General features: G+C 42.3%; 1 protein-coding gene and 1 long non-coding RNA gene across 5 annotated transcripts in view; one reads left to right on the top strand and one right to left on the bottom strand.

The window, feature by feature from the left end:
• Nucleotides 1-12941, bottom strand: part of sgcd (sarcoglycan, delta (dystrophin-associated glycoprotein)) — a 425600-nt gene that overhangs the window by 145231 nt on the left and 267428 nt on the right. For all 4 annotated transcript variants that reach the window (XM_086308254.1, XM_086308253.1, XM_086308252.1 and 1 more), the window contains one exon: nt 10420-10605. In XM_086308254.1, the coding sequence (XP_086164380.1) occupies nt 10420-10605 (186 nt within the window). The remainder of the gene's footprint in view (nt 1-10419; nt 10606-12941) is intronic.
• Nucleotides 5136-6960, top strand: LOC147320343 (uncharacterized). Its single transcript, XR_015131248.1, has 3 exons — nt 5136-5462; nt 6193-6341; nt 6598-6960. It is a non-coding gene; the product is annotated as an uncharacterized LOC147320343 (long non-coding RNA).

The following is a 12941-nucleotide window of genomic DNA, read 5'->3' on the forward strand; positions in this document are numbered from 1 at the left end:
GATCCACACTTTCAGAGCAGATCGGCGCGTAAGTCTCCTGCCACCACTCTCTGCACGACTGATGCAGCGATTAGTTTGTGGGTCTCGCAGACCTTTTCAGACAGAAGCAGCAGCACAAGAGCAGGAGCCCACGGGGGATTTCAGCTGCACTGTTGTGGCTGATGACATAATGAAAAAGGAAAAGTGGGTGAAATGAAAGTGGCTGCTCTAATTAAGTACAATCTTAATTAGCAGCATTTTAACTCTTCATTTGAAATTTATGGTGATTCTATTAACTTTTAATGACTTGCCTGCCCTGAGCTCTTCTTGTTTCTGACACGGCCTCTGAAGCCCACCTGCAGGTGGCCCACCGTCCACAGCTGCTTTAACCCCCACTATAGAAATGTTCAGCATTGCATACAAAACACCCAAGAAAAGTGTAAATATATTGGAAATCAAATTAAGAGGACAAAATGATCCAGTGGTAAAGATATTCTTCAGTACTGATGGAAAAACGAAAGTAGATTCTTACCCAGGTTAAACTAAATGTTTAGGAAAGGTTCCTAAATGCTTCCTTTATTATCTCCTTTAGCAAAGGAGACACTGGAGAATCCTTCCTAACGTCAACTTAGATTTCAAAGCATCAGGTCATTCATGGAAACAACATAACTGACAGGCGATACTTGTAAATGCATATCTCAGTCTGGATGGGGTCACTTTTACTAGAATGATAATGAAAATCTTAATAAAGGCAGGAGTTAAAGTGGATCAACTCTTCAGTGGGAAGTCTATATGTGACTGAACAGCAAGGTGGAAGAAGAAACATTTCCCAATAAAACCATTTTATTTCAACATTATGACAGACGAGTCTTTTTTTAAACCTTAATTATAATTTATTCTTAATAATCAGGTGATATTTTTCAGATGCATGTCAGCTCTTACAGCATCCCTGAACTAACACAGCTGCAAGCAGGGCATTAATGCTTAGCCAAAGCTGTGCATGTGATGCAGCGAGAAACGACATTAGTAAAAAGTGAACGTCGCTCCAAACTTGTCACTTTCTGATCTGAAGCCTCTCGGCTGGAGGCGAGTGCTCAAACCCAACCAAACGTCTCATGTAAACGTTTCCATTCGTTTCCACGCACATCATTTTTACACTCTATGGTGCACAAATAATTGAATCGCATTGGTGTATCTTTGCTTGCTTGTGTGAACTCACAATTGTTCCAATTGCATCAATTGATAATCTGCTGACCTGCACTAATGCATGACTTCAAAGGGGCCATTTGTAGAGCATGGAGCTCTCAAGTTGAACTTTACACACATTTTCGTAATAGCTCAGAATACCGAGGACAGCATTTCCTCAGATGGGGAAAATGTCATGCGTGACCTGATGCGTTTCTGCTCAAACAACCAGCAGCTGCATCAAGTGGATCTGATGCATTGATGCACTTTTTCCACAAAAGAAATTCTGTTTGAAGTTCATCTGAAAGAATTTAGCACCCAACTATATGTTGTTGTTTTAAACACAGCATTTGTGGGATGTGTTTGAGCTGCAAAATGTCATTAGAAAACTTTCAGGACACCATAAGAAACTACATGTTTGTACTAGGTCACGGTACACTTCACTGATGTTTGTTCCCCTGAAAGAGTTGAACTGTTTGTCTGGTACAACAGGCTGATGAAATCTAAGTTGGTGAAATATATCAAAGAAGATCATTAGTGAATCTCTCCATGGAGGAAAAATACACTCAAAGCATTTGGATGTTATGCAATTTCTGTATTTTTGCCTCGATAGGCCACCACAGAGGATTGAGATCAAACAGTCAAGATGTGTTTTAACACAAGGACCCATAAACTGTTTAGGAACTTTTGATAACCATTTTTTAAACATAGTTCCCCATTTTCAGAGTCTGAAAAGGAACCGGAGGGAATACCAGAATTTTAAATATGTGGATTGTTTTTAATACTTTAATATTTTAATACTACTTTTCTGTTAATAACTGTCTGAAGCTAGGGGGAAAATGAGCGGTTGCACTGAATTCTTTTGCATTTTGCAAATGACTTGCAGGCAGTTGCAGTGCTCAATTTGTTGTCTGAAGGTTGCACATGCAACATTCCCAACCTGTGGCCGACCTCTGCACAGGTCACCTGGTGGGAAGTGATCACAGTCTGGCTTGGACAAAGTTCACTCACTCAGTGGTTTGCAAGCACTCGTCGTCTAATCTAATCTATAAACAACGTCTAACAATCGATTTGAGTCATTCTGCAACTCATCTGACTCAACTGGTTGCCAAATGATTCTATTTAAGTTCTATTTCTATATCAAAGCAAGGCTGCCCTTATTCTATTTTGCAGTTGTTATATTTTGTGGTTTTTCCCATTTCTGGTCTGTGAGGTAAAGCCTTGACTGTAGACGGCAACAACCATTTTGTGATTTTCACGGTGTTATTACAAACAGATTACTTGTAATTATCACCTTGAAACCATTTCAGTCTGATAGCAAACGGACTCGGTCTAACTGCCATCTTATCCCCATCATGAGTTGCTGTCGAGACTGGAGTTGATAGAATGTGGTCACAGATCAGGTCCTCGTCTTAGAAGCAACAATTTCACCGGACACTGTTGCAGTAATTGTGGTCATGCTGAAACTCTGCACTCGGATTACATGTCGAGTATGATTTGATTTAAAAGTTACCGTGCTGGTGCACAGAGACAAAACTACAAAAAGTGGCTTAAATTTAAAGAGATCTCTGGCAATTCCACCTTAAAAGTAAGAAATGTCCACCTGCAGTGTAGCAAACGACTGGTCGCCACTGACGCCAGGCCTATAACTCTTAACTCTTAACAATCATACATGCAGGGTGCTGTTGGAAGGAGGTTGTTTAAAGACCATCCAGGCAACAACAACAAGAAACAACAAGAGAAAACTATCTACAGCCATTTTTTGTAAGAGTGAAAGGCATTAAGGCTAAATGTAGGAGGATTTGATGTTTTGCTATGAGACATTTATGCAGGTCACTAAGTGGCAATATAAAATTCACATTAATAGTAAAAAAAAAAAAAAGCTCATGTGTACAAACATTTAGTGCCAAATTTTGGCATGCATACCGACACAGTACGACAAAGGTTAAACTTTGATTAAGGGGCGCTCGCTGTGCATTACTAAGTAACCTCAGAGCCTCCTGCGCACACAAGCATCCGTCTCCCTCATGTCCACTGCTTGTCCATATTCATTATTCACACGTTTCTATTATTGCAGTCTGGAAGTGACGGAGTTACGCAGAAGTGAAACATTTACACTAAACCTCCTGTTCCTGCTCAGCACAGCTAATTTGAATACATTCATTGATTTGATAAAAAAAAATGTAAGAATTAAAAGTGATAATTTGACTCTGGATTAAACAGCAGACGCTGTGCTGGACGTGGCGTCCCTACGACGTCTTTAATTACCTTTGATGAGGAGAGATCAGGTTTGAATTCAGATTTGTGTAAATGCTGACCTTTGAAGAACTCTGATCATCGTATACGGGAGAAAGAACCCAGTGCAGTTTAGTGTTTAATTAAATAACGTTTTTTTGTTAAAACATGTAATATAACACTTTGGTTTAGCAGTTAAAGTAGGTAGTTATTTGGTGAAGTTTCCAAACTTGCAGTCTGTTAAAGTTGAAAATACTTCAGTTTTTTATTGTAAAGATAAACAAGTGTTTGAGTCTCGTGGACCCCCACTGTCTTCAAATCAAACACAATTGATGTCAAACATTTGTGCTGTGAAAACTTTGGTTTGTGCTGTTTTTTATTTTAAAGATATTACTAAAAGTTTCTAGACCAGCCTCTTTCTTTACTGTGAAAAGGTTGTAAAACATAAACCAGTGTTGGATATTTTTTTATTCTGATCACACTCTTTATAGTGAAAAACTAGGTTAACTTTCTTAAAATAAATTATGCATTCTGCATTGAATTTGCAAAATACAAACCTCCTTCTCCCCATCCAGCCATACTCCTCTCCTTCATCTGGCTTTTGGATATTTAATTTCAATAATAATCATAATAATGAATAAATAAATAGTAAATAAGGTGTCAGCAGCTCTGCCATATATGCAAGAGCCTTTTCACATAAGTCTTTATATTTTTGTATGAATTGTTTTCTGGACTTCACTGGACGAGAGTAAAAGAAAGTAAGAACAGGGCTGAACTGTGAGCACTGGCTAGCTTTTGTTAGCCGCTTAGCTTTTGTGTCCTGGACCAAATAAATACTGAGACAGGGCTGCAAGCTGCACCTGAAAAGCATGTTAGGTGGTTCAATATAGTACTACTACTAATACTGCCCGTCCGAGGGTGTGGCCACCAAAGGCAGATCTCCAGAGATTTGTCCTGGACCATTTTTTCTAGTTGCATCCAGGTGTAGCCCATCTTTTGTGCTTCTGCCTCGAGGTCCGTCACCAGGTGTTTCTCTCTTTTGCTTTCCTCTGCCTGACTGGTGATGTTGGTTGGTGGTTTGCATAGAGCGCGCCCTACCCAGCGCCATCTTTTCCGCCACTGCCAGTCCCAAACCCAGATTAAAAAAAAGAGGAGGGTAGGACGTGGGGCCCGGAAAAAGCTCACCTGCTACAGAAATGCTAAAAAGAAAAACAGGGACTAACTTCCTGGATGACCGTAGGTGGTGAAAGCCACCAAACCAATTCTTCTTTCGACCAGGAGAACCTACATTGGCACATAGGACGTTAGGTGGAATATAGTTCTAATAAAAATAATAATTAATGTTTAATTTGTTGTGGGGTCCACCTCTGTCAGAGGGACTTGCTGATTGGAGCTGGAGGTGGAAGCAGACGTGTCTTTGTCACGGGGTGAAACGGGACAAGTTATTTAGAGTTTTATTGTGCATGTTTTGCAATGTTTTATCTGTTTTAATATTTTAATATTGTATATTGGGTTTGTTTGTATGAGCTTTATTGCATGTTTTTATCTTATTTAAATTGAACACCTGTCCTGTAAAGACTCCGCCCCTACCTGATAGTAAACTGATCACACCTGCGAGAGATCCCAGAGAGGCCAATAAGAGGGCCTGGCAGACCATAGAGCAAAGGGGGAGAAAAAGCTTGAGAGAAGGCTTGAGAGGAAGCTGGAGAAAAAGCTTGAGAGAAGGCTTGAGAGGAGGAGAGACATGGCATGGTAACCGGTGTGGGCGACGGCCGCGCAGAGCGGCACAGAGGCCCGGCTATAGGCAGCTGGCCAAGGCGTGCGGCAAAGGAGAACGAGACCAGAGATCGCGGACGACCGCGCACTGGAGGGAGTGATCGGAGCTGAGCGGAGAGGTCTGTGCTGGTGTTGACGGGAGGTAGCTCCTCGCCGAGAGAGGCCCACGGCAGGGGATAGAGAGGCAGCGGGATGGCGCCTTATGTCCCCGGGGACGGCGAGTCTATGGCTACGCGTGTGAAGCACAACACAGTGGTGGGCGGAGTTAGGAGCTCTGCCCATCTGGGGTAAGTCCCGATTCATCCCGTCTAAGACGAACCTCCAGTGGAATTTAAGAATGGTGACTGCCGCTGGCCCTCTCTCCTTTTTCTAGTTGGCATCAGAATGAAGAGGCCGACAGGACGGCGACAATCCTGTTGGTTTCTGCACCGTTTGGACTTTTATATCGTGGCGGATGCCACTGGACTGTTAATGTTGTGTTTTATTGCTTTTTATTGTGTTACCCCTTGGCCAAGGTTGTTTTAATTTATCTTACACTTTTAACTATTTAAATATAATAAATTATATTTTAATTATACAGTTCTTTAATCGTGTGCTTTCCCTTGGCGGCTCCACTACTCTGTCCGTTTGGAGGAAGGTTTCCTTCCTTTAAAAAACGATACTGTGGAAATAAAATCAGCCTTCCGGCTCCGTTACATCTTTCCTTGGTTTGCTGCGACTTTAAGTCCTTCCCTTTTGAAAACCATCTACCACATTTCAAATGATTTCCTTATTCTATACTCAGCAGGGTGACGCATTAAAAACATTCTAACATTCCCTGTGCAGCTCTGTCAGAACATACGGCTCAGCTTCAGAGAAACTGCTTTCTGATTTATGTAGATCTCATATTAAAGCCCCGCTGTGAAGCAGACTTCATGTTTTATTCACAGCAGCGGCCATGTGTTGTGCGCGCACGTGTTTCTATGTGCAGTGTACTGAAAATGTGTCTTGTACTCTGTTGCATCTGACTCGTCACAGGGACAGTGGATTACTAAGCAGGGAGACAGACGACAACAGCAAGGAGAAATAAACGGGAGAGAAGGGAAAGAGGAACAGTCTGAGGCACTTAAAGCTCATCTCGGAGTCTTAGAGAGAGCAACGCGGTTGATTTGGATGAGCTGGGCTGTGTAAGGATCAGTTTAACATTTATTACGCACACAATTTGTGATGTATAAAAAACATGAACTGCCAAATAGTTAAGTGGGATTAAAGATGCGCACGAGCACATACAGTAGATATTAGATTACACATCTTCAACAGAACCTTTTAGTTTGTTGCTTTGATGATGCTGTTTTTTGTTAATATAAAAGCCTTTTGTAAAGTCTTTGCTATAAAAACAAAAATTCGAAATTTGATTTGTTGTATTTGCTGATGATAAAACAGGTGAGACGGCAAATTTCAATCTCTTCAAGTCCAAGATTGAAGCTGATGAAAGTCAAGAATCACCTGGACAGAAGCAGTGGCAGCCTACCTCACCAACTCTGTCTGAGCAGCAGTGAAAGTAAAGCACCACCAGAAGTCATCAGAACCATGATATACCTGCTGAAAAATGGCCAAAAACATTGTCTTTTTAGTGTTTTTGCCCTTTTTAACTTACTGGTTTTATTGTATGTCATGTTTTGAAAATGGTCTCCAGTATTTTCCTTTTCGGTATCAAATTTAGATTCTAGGATCGACTGCAGAAAGGCAGCAGAGCTGGTGAACCTCACACAGCCCAGTCTGGTGAAATGTAAAATAATTGCATGATAACCTATAAAAATAAATAAATGAAATCTTACCCGTTTCATCTCATCTTTGTGTGTGGCTGTTAGTGTCCAGAGTTTATCAGGCTGACAGCTGTGAGCAAAGAAGCTCTTCTTCAGCGTAAGAGATTTATGATTACATAAGTGAGTTATTATCCGTCTCTCCTCTGTCTGTGGAAACTCTCCGATAAATACAAAACAGAAAACACATCACGATGAAAGACACTCCATACAGTTAACTGCAATGTTCTTCAAGACAATAAAAGCCTTTCTCCGCCACTCAGATCAAAGCTGTGTTGACCGTCTTGTTGTTGACGTGCAGTCTTAGCGGACATGTGAACATTCTTATTGTACTTGTTCTATCGATGGGCAGCGCACGACACCAGGCAATAACACAGAGTACGAATGAATGATAGGCAGGGAGCAGTGGAATTGTTGCCGTATTTGACAACTAAAAAACTCACTTGCGTGTGCACAACGTCGTGTTTCATCTTCTGTGAGCAAAGCAACAACCACTGCATCATCTGCAAACATGTTCACCTTCAGCTGCGACACCATTCGGTTGAGACGTGCTCTCCGAGTGTCAGTTGCAGATAAAAGTGCACAAACGCAGCACATTCGTGTTGTTTTGGTCGATCACGATGACGGCTGTAGGTCTTAGTGATCATGGCGATCATGTAAGCTCTTTATGTTTCGTGTTTTTGGTACAAAAACTAGTGAGTGAGGATTTCCAGGGTTTGTTAGCACTGAAACAAACAAACCAGTGTAAACATGAGTATTCAATCACGCATTAAACGAAAAGATTCAGGAGCCGATACATTACTCTGTAATTAATGAGCGGCGTATTTCCAGTGATTCTTAGTGGATTTCAGGATTGTAGATAATGACGAGAACAAACTGATCTATATTGATAAATCAGAAATGATTCATGAATATCATGAATTATGTGATAATGAGTACACTGACCGCTTTATCATGAGTGGTCCCTGATTAAGTCAGGACCTGCCGACGAGCAGCACAAAGTAGTTAAGGATTAGAAAATATCACCGAGTAGTGAAAGATGCCTCATACAGCCCAGGCAGGGAGTACTCCCACATTAATTCATCAGCATAAAATAATTACTTGCTCTTTCTGTGCTCTCTCAAGTTAAGTGGTGCATCAAACTGAGAGGCTACTGAGTACTGAATCATTACTGTCTGTGAGTTAACCCCAGCAACACACATCAGGCACGACTGCATCGCCTCACAGCTCTGAAGCTGGAGCTGATATTCGCCCCTTATTCCACCAAACGCTCTGAAGCGCATTTCACAAGCGTCCCAGAACCGCTCTCTGCTCTGTGCCACTTAAAGCAGCGTCCGGTCTGTTTTCCACAGAAGCCACTTCAAGCTTTGCAGAGCTGGAGGGCAGGAAGTCAGACAGAGAAACGCAAAGAGAATCCGGTCAAGCTCCAGAATGAAAGACCCCATGCTGACTAAACGGCCCACTGCTGAAATGCTCCCGGTGCGATTTGAACTGTGCGAAGAATGACACAAAAAGAAAACCCTGCATCAAACACGGGCCAGATCTCAGCTCGGCCTTTGATTAGAACAGTCAGCTGTTTTAATTTCTCTAAGCTTACATTATGCTCATTAACACACGAGGGAAATCCCCCATCAGTGAAGCGGACCGGCAATGACCGACATCCAGCGATGTTAACAATTTGCATCATGAAGCCAAAAATAGATCTGAAGCGTTAATCGATAAAAGAGGTTAGACAGGATCTGCTGTGCATGGGAGCATGACTGCTGGTTACACTGGTGCCAGTTTGGATTCAGGAGACAGACACCCTCACTACGTTTAAAACTTTCCTTTTTAATAAAGTATATCGTTAAGGCAGGATCAGGTAACCCTGAATCCTCCCGTTTTCACGCTGCAGTAGGTCCGGGCTGCTGTGGGCTTCCCATGATGCACTGTTTATACACCACTCTGCAATAGTTATTAATAATCTCTGTCTCTCTTGCACAGTGTGTCCTTGTCCTGTCGTCCTCCGCTCACCCCTAACTGCACGTGGCACATGGCCCCGCCCCTCCTTGGTCGTGCAGGAGGCTTCTTCCTGTTAAAAGGGAGTTTTCCTTCCCACTGTCACCTGGTGCTTGTTAGGGTCTTTACCTCACAATATAAAATGCATTGAGGAGACTGTTGGGTGATTTTTTACTATGTAAGCAAAACTGAATTGAATCTAAATGAACTGTTTTTTTGCCATGAAGGAGGCTGGGATACTAACAGGCCTGTGGTTCAGATAACATTAGCAGTTCAGATCTGTTGTTAAAGACTTCCACTTGGATATGAGCAGACAATGACACTAAATGTCTGCAACAGAGTGAAAGCTCATCTACGTTAAATATATAAAAATACTGCTTAGCAAATGGGATCTGTGGAAAGTGCTGTATGAAAACAATCCGGCAGTGCCTGCTTAGCACAGAAAATAGAGCAATCTTGATGCAAATTAGTCTGCTGTGTGATTCTCCGGTAAAGTTATTCATATGTGAAAAAGCGGAGCTCCAAGCGTTTGTTTTGTTTGATGTAGTGGTAGCATGGAGGAGCTCCGGGAGGAGGAGGAGGAGGAGGAGGAGGGCGACAGCTTTACAGTTCAGGTTTTATCCTTTAGATCAGGTTCAGTTAGACAAAACGCAGTCTGTGTGGTGAGAACAAATTGTTTTGTGATTGTTTTTGTTGTTTTACAAGATGGAGACAAGTTGCAAAGGAGGAGCAGAAGAAAAAAGGACCGCAGCTGAAAATGGAGTTATACAGAGAAGTCGTATAAAGACAGTTTCTGAAATTAGCTGTAATTTCAAAACAAGTCCGAGACGCCTGACGTTTCTCTCATCACTCAAACCACCTGCAGAGGCAGTCGATCTGCCGAGCATTTCACCAACAAAGAGTGCAATCAACTGCATGAAAATTTAAAAAGCTATCACATCTGGAGCTTATGAACAAGCGAGCCCTGATGTGTTACGAATAAATAATAAATAAAAGCACAGCACCGGAGCGAAGCAGAGGTTTAAATGTCGCGCGGTTACAGAGATGAACCTCAAAGGCTAAGTATCTAATGATTCTGAATGGGCCATCATTAGCTTCATATTTCATGTAACATAAAGGTTGATTTGAGCTTTACATCATAACTTACAAAACTCCTTTTATCGCTACACCGCAACCTTCCACGCCATTCAGGTCGCTGTGGTACGCGCTGACCCGACGTGTACTTTTATTTCTCAGGAGGTTCACGTCGGGTCATGTAGAAGGTGGTGGTGTAGGGTTAAGATGGAGACCCAGTTATGGCGGAAGTTAAGACGTAGATGTGATGTAGACGTTTCACTCACATGTAAGGAGGAAATCTAAGCGGTGTGATGACTGTAAAACGAGCATTTTAAGGTCATGTGAGGAAACGCCAGCAGCACGCAAATGCTGAAAAGGTGCAACTTACTATGGTGAAGTTCATGACTTTGAGGATCCAGATAGTTAGTGCCAAGTTGATCAGGATCAGGATCATCAGCAGCAGGACGAAGAAGTAAAGGCAGCGTTTCCTCCAGCCGTATATTCCCACTTTGTACACTTGTGGTTTCTCTGAACTCTGGACATTGTTCCTATGAGTGCACTGTTCTTGGGTCATCTGAGAGGAGACAGAGAATAAGAAAGGATTATAGCCGAGGGCAGCACGCTGACCTTAGGGTTGCGTACTGCTAACAAGACTGTTTCTCTGGGGTTTGATGAAAGCCCGGTTCGCACTGACAACATTGTTTATTTGGATAGCTTTTATAAGGCAAATAAGTGTCATGATGCTGTGTTTTTGTCCCCTGTGGGCTGCCGTTTCATCTGAAGAGATTACAGGGCATCTGCGTAGTTAAAGCTACATTAAAGCTGCAGTAGTCACAGATCTGTGAAAGGTAAATAAAACCAAACAGCACAAAACCAACTACATAAAACATCACAAGTACAAAACGGGCAATCCACTCCCCTCTCAGTTTTAGGACCCACTCCTAAAATAAGCACCGTGTATTTAGTCAGTGGGTAAATGTGCTTCACAAACTGCAAAAAAATAGTCATTTCTGACATTTGGCTTCACACAGGATTCTTCCAGAGGCCTAAAGTATAAAGCAGGACTTGGCTGGATAACTTCAGGTTTAATCTGGGATTTTGACTTCAGTAACTCAAATAACCACGATGAAGGTGAGCAGAAGAGCATCTTTGCAGAAACAACATTTTAAGCCTTGAAGCAGACGAGCTACAGCAGCAGAACACCATCCCTGTTAGCTGAAACGGAGGGTGCAGTTCATACAAGCTCACCAAAATCAGATAAAGGATGTTTGCAGCAGGTTAATACGTCACGTCACAAATCAAACATCATCTCAAACTGGTTTCTTGAACATGAGTTCACTGTACCCAAATGTACCTCACCGAATGCCACCAAGCTTTATGGAAGTTTTCAAAGTCAGTCTCAGCAAGAAGTAACCAATGAAGTGTTGGATTAGCGCGGGTGGCCTTTTCAGCACCACTGGCATCAAAAACATGTTTTGGTCGCACTGACGCAACATCTTTCAAACAGTAATGGTAAATATTTCAGCATTCATTAGGCAAAAGAGCAACATTTCTATTCATCACGGTCCAATCATCGTTTGTCTTTGAGCTCTTATTGGGTCTTCACCGTCTCCTGAGAAAACTGTCTGCCTGTTTAGCTGCTAAATGTTCCACTGGTGCTGGTGTGGAACAGCAATAACAGCATCAATTTACTCTAATCTGGCCTTTATGTATTCAGCCATTATTGTAGCCCCTTGGGGCTGCAGGATGGAGCTGACTATGATTGCTTGGATGCAGCTCTGCGGAGCCACAGAGGAAAATGACTTTAAGATAAGAGATTGGACACAACTGAACATTACTACAAATAACATGCCGTAAACATTCCTCTCACATACTCCTATCCAATAGCTCTCATTTGAGTCACTGACTGGCCACTCAGTCCTTGGCACAATGAAAGAGAGTTTAGTTAGCAATCCCATTGATTGATTACCCCATAAGTGGTCTATAACTCCATTATAACCCCTTGCCCCATTGATGTGCCGATAGCAGCGATTAATGATGATTCTAATTGTCTGCCTTTGATGATGAGGAGGCATTGTTCACTTCTAGCGCCATAATAATGGCCTAATAACTCTGTGGAAAAATACAATTTACTGTCGGTTGCGCTTTGGAGTGCGTGCCTCACACCACCCAAGCCAATTGTTTTTGACAACCACACACATTACCCGCTAACTGAAACAAATGGCACAAGACAGGGCCCCGGTGAGAGAGTGCTGAAGGCTAGAGAGGAGACTCCAAAACACCAGTCAGCAAAAATGGGGAAATCTCATTGTGTATGGTCCGATTTTCATTTCTGTGTGAGGGGAAGATGCAGAGAGCTGAAGAGGTGCAGCTTAGCAACGTCCAGGCTGATAGATAAGCTTGAAATAAGCAGTGTGAGAATAAACAAAAGCCAAGCGAGGCGCAAAGCTATCCAAACGGAGATGGTTCTAAAATAGCATTTAAAGTGGACACACACACACATTCATGTAGGGGTGTGTGTAACTGTGAATCTTACTAGTTTTAAGTGCAAAAAAGCTGAAGGTTATTATCCTCGTGGCAAATTTTCTCCTTGTTTTTCTGGCTCTGAATTGGCCACCTTCCTTAATCTCACCCGTGAAGCTGTGATCATCTTGTCTGCTTATTTCAATTATCAATTATTATTATCAATAAGCACCAGAGACATTTGAGTTTCTGAAGAACTGAGGATACAAATGCTTCCACTGGATGAACTGGACTTGAAAAGCCACAGAAAATGTCAAAGGAACTCTGCCCATTTCTGCGTGAAATATCAGGGGCCGTTACACAAACACGACACCAACCCTGAGGTCTTTTGGCAGCTGGGATCAAAACCCCAAGGCCGTGTGTGATGTACGGGCCGAGGGACCTCTA

This window comes from Aulonocara sp. 'chitande type north' Nkhata Bay, linkage group LG10, assembly GCF_057382095.1.
Source record: "Aulonocara sp. 'chitande type north' Nkhata Bay isolate Kocher_YH1m ecotype deep benthic linkage group LG10, A_spYH_male_GT1.1, whole genome shotgun sequence".
Taxonomy (NCBI): domain Eukaryota; kingdom Metazoa; phylum Chordata; class Actinopteri; order Cichliformes; family Cichlidae; genus Aulonocara; species Aulonocara sp. 'chitande type north' Nkhata Bay.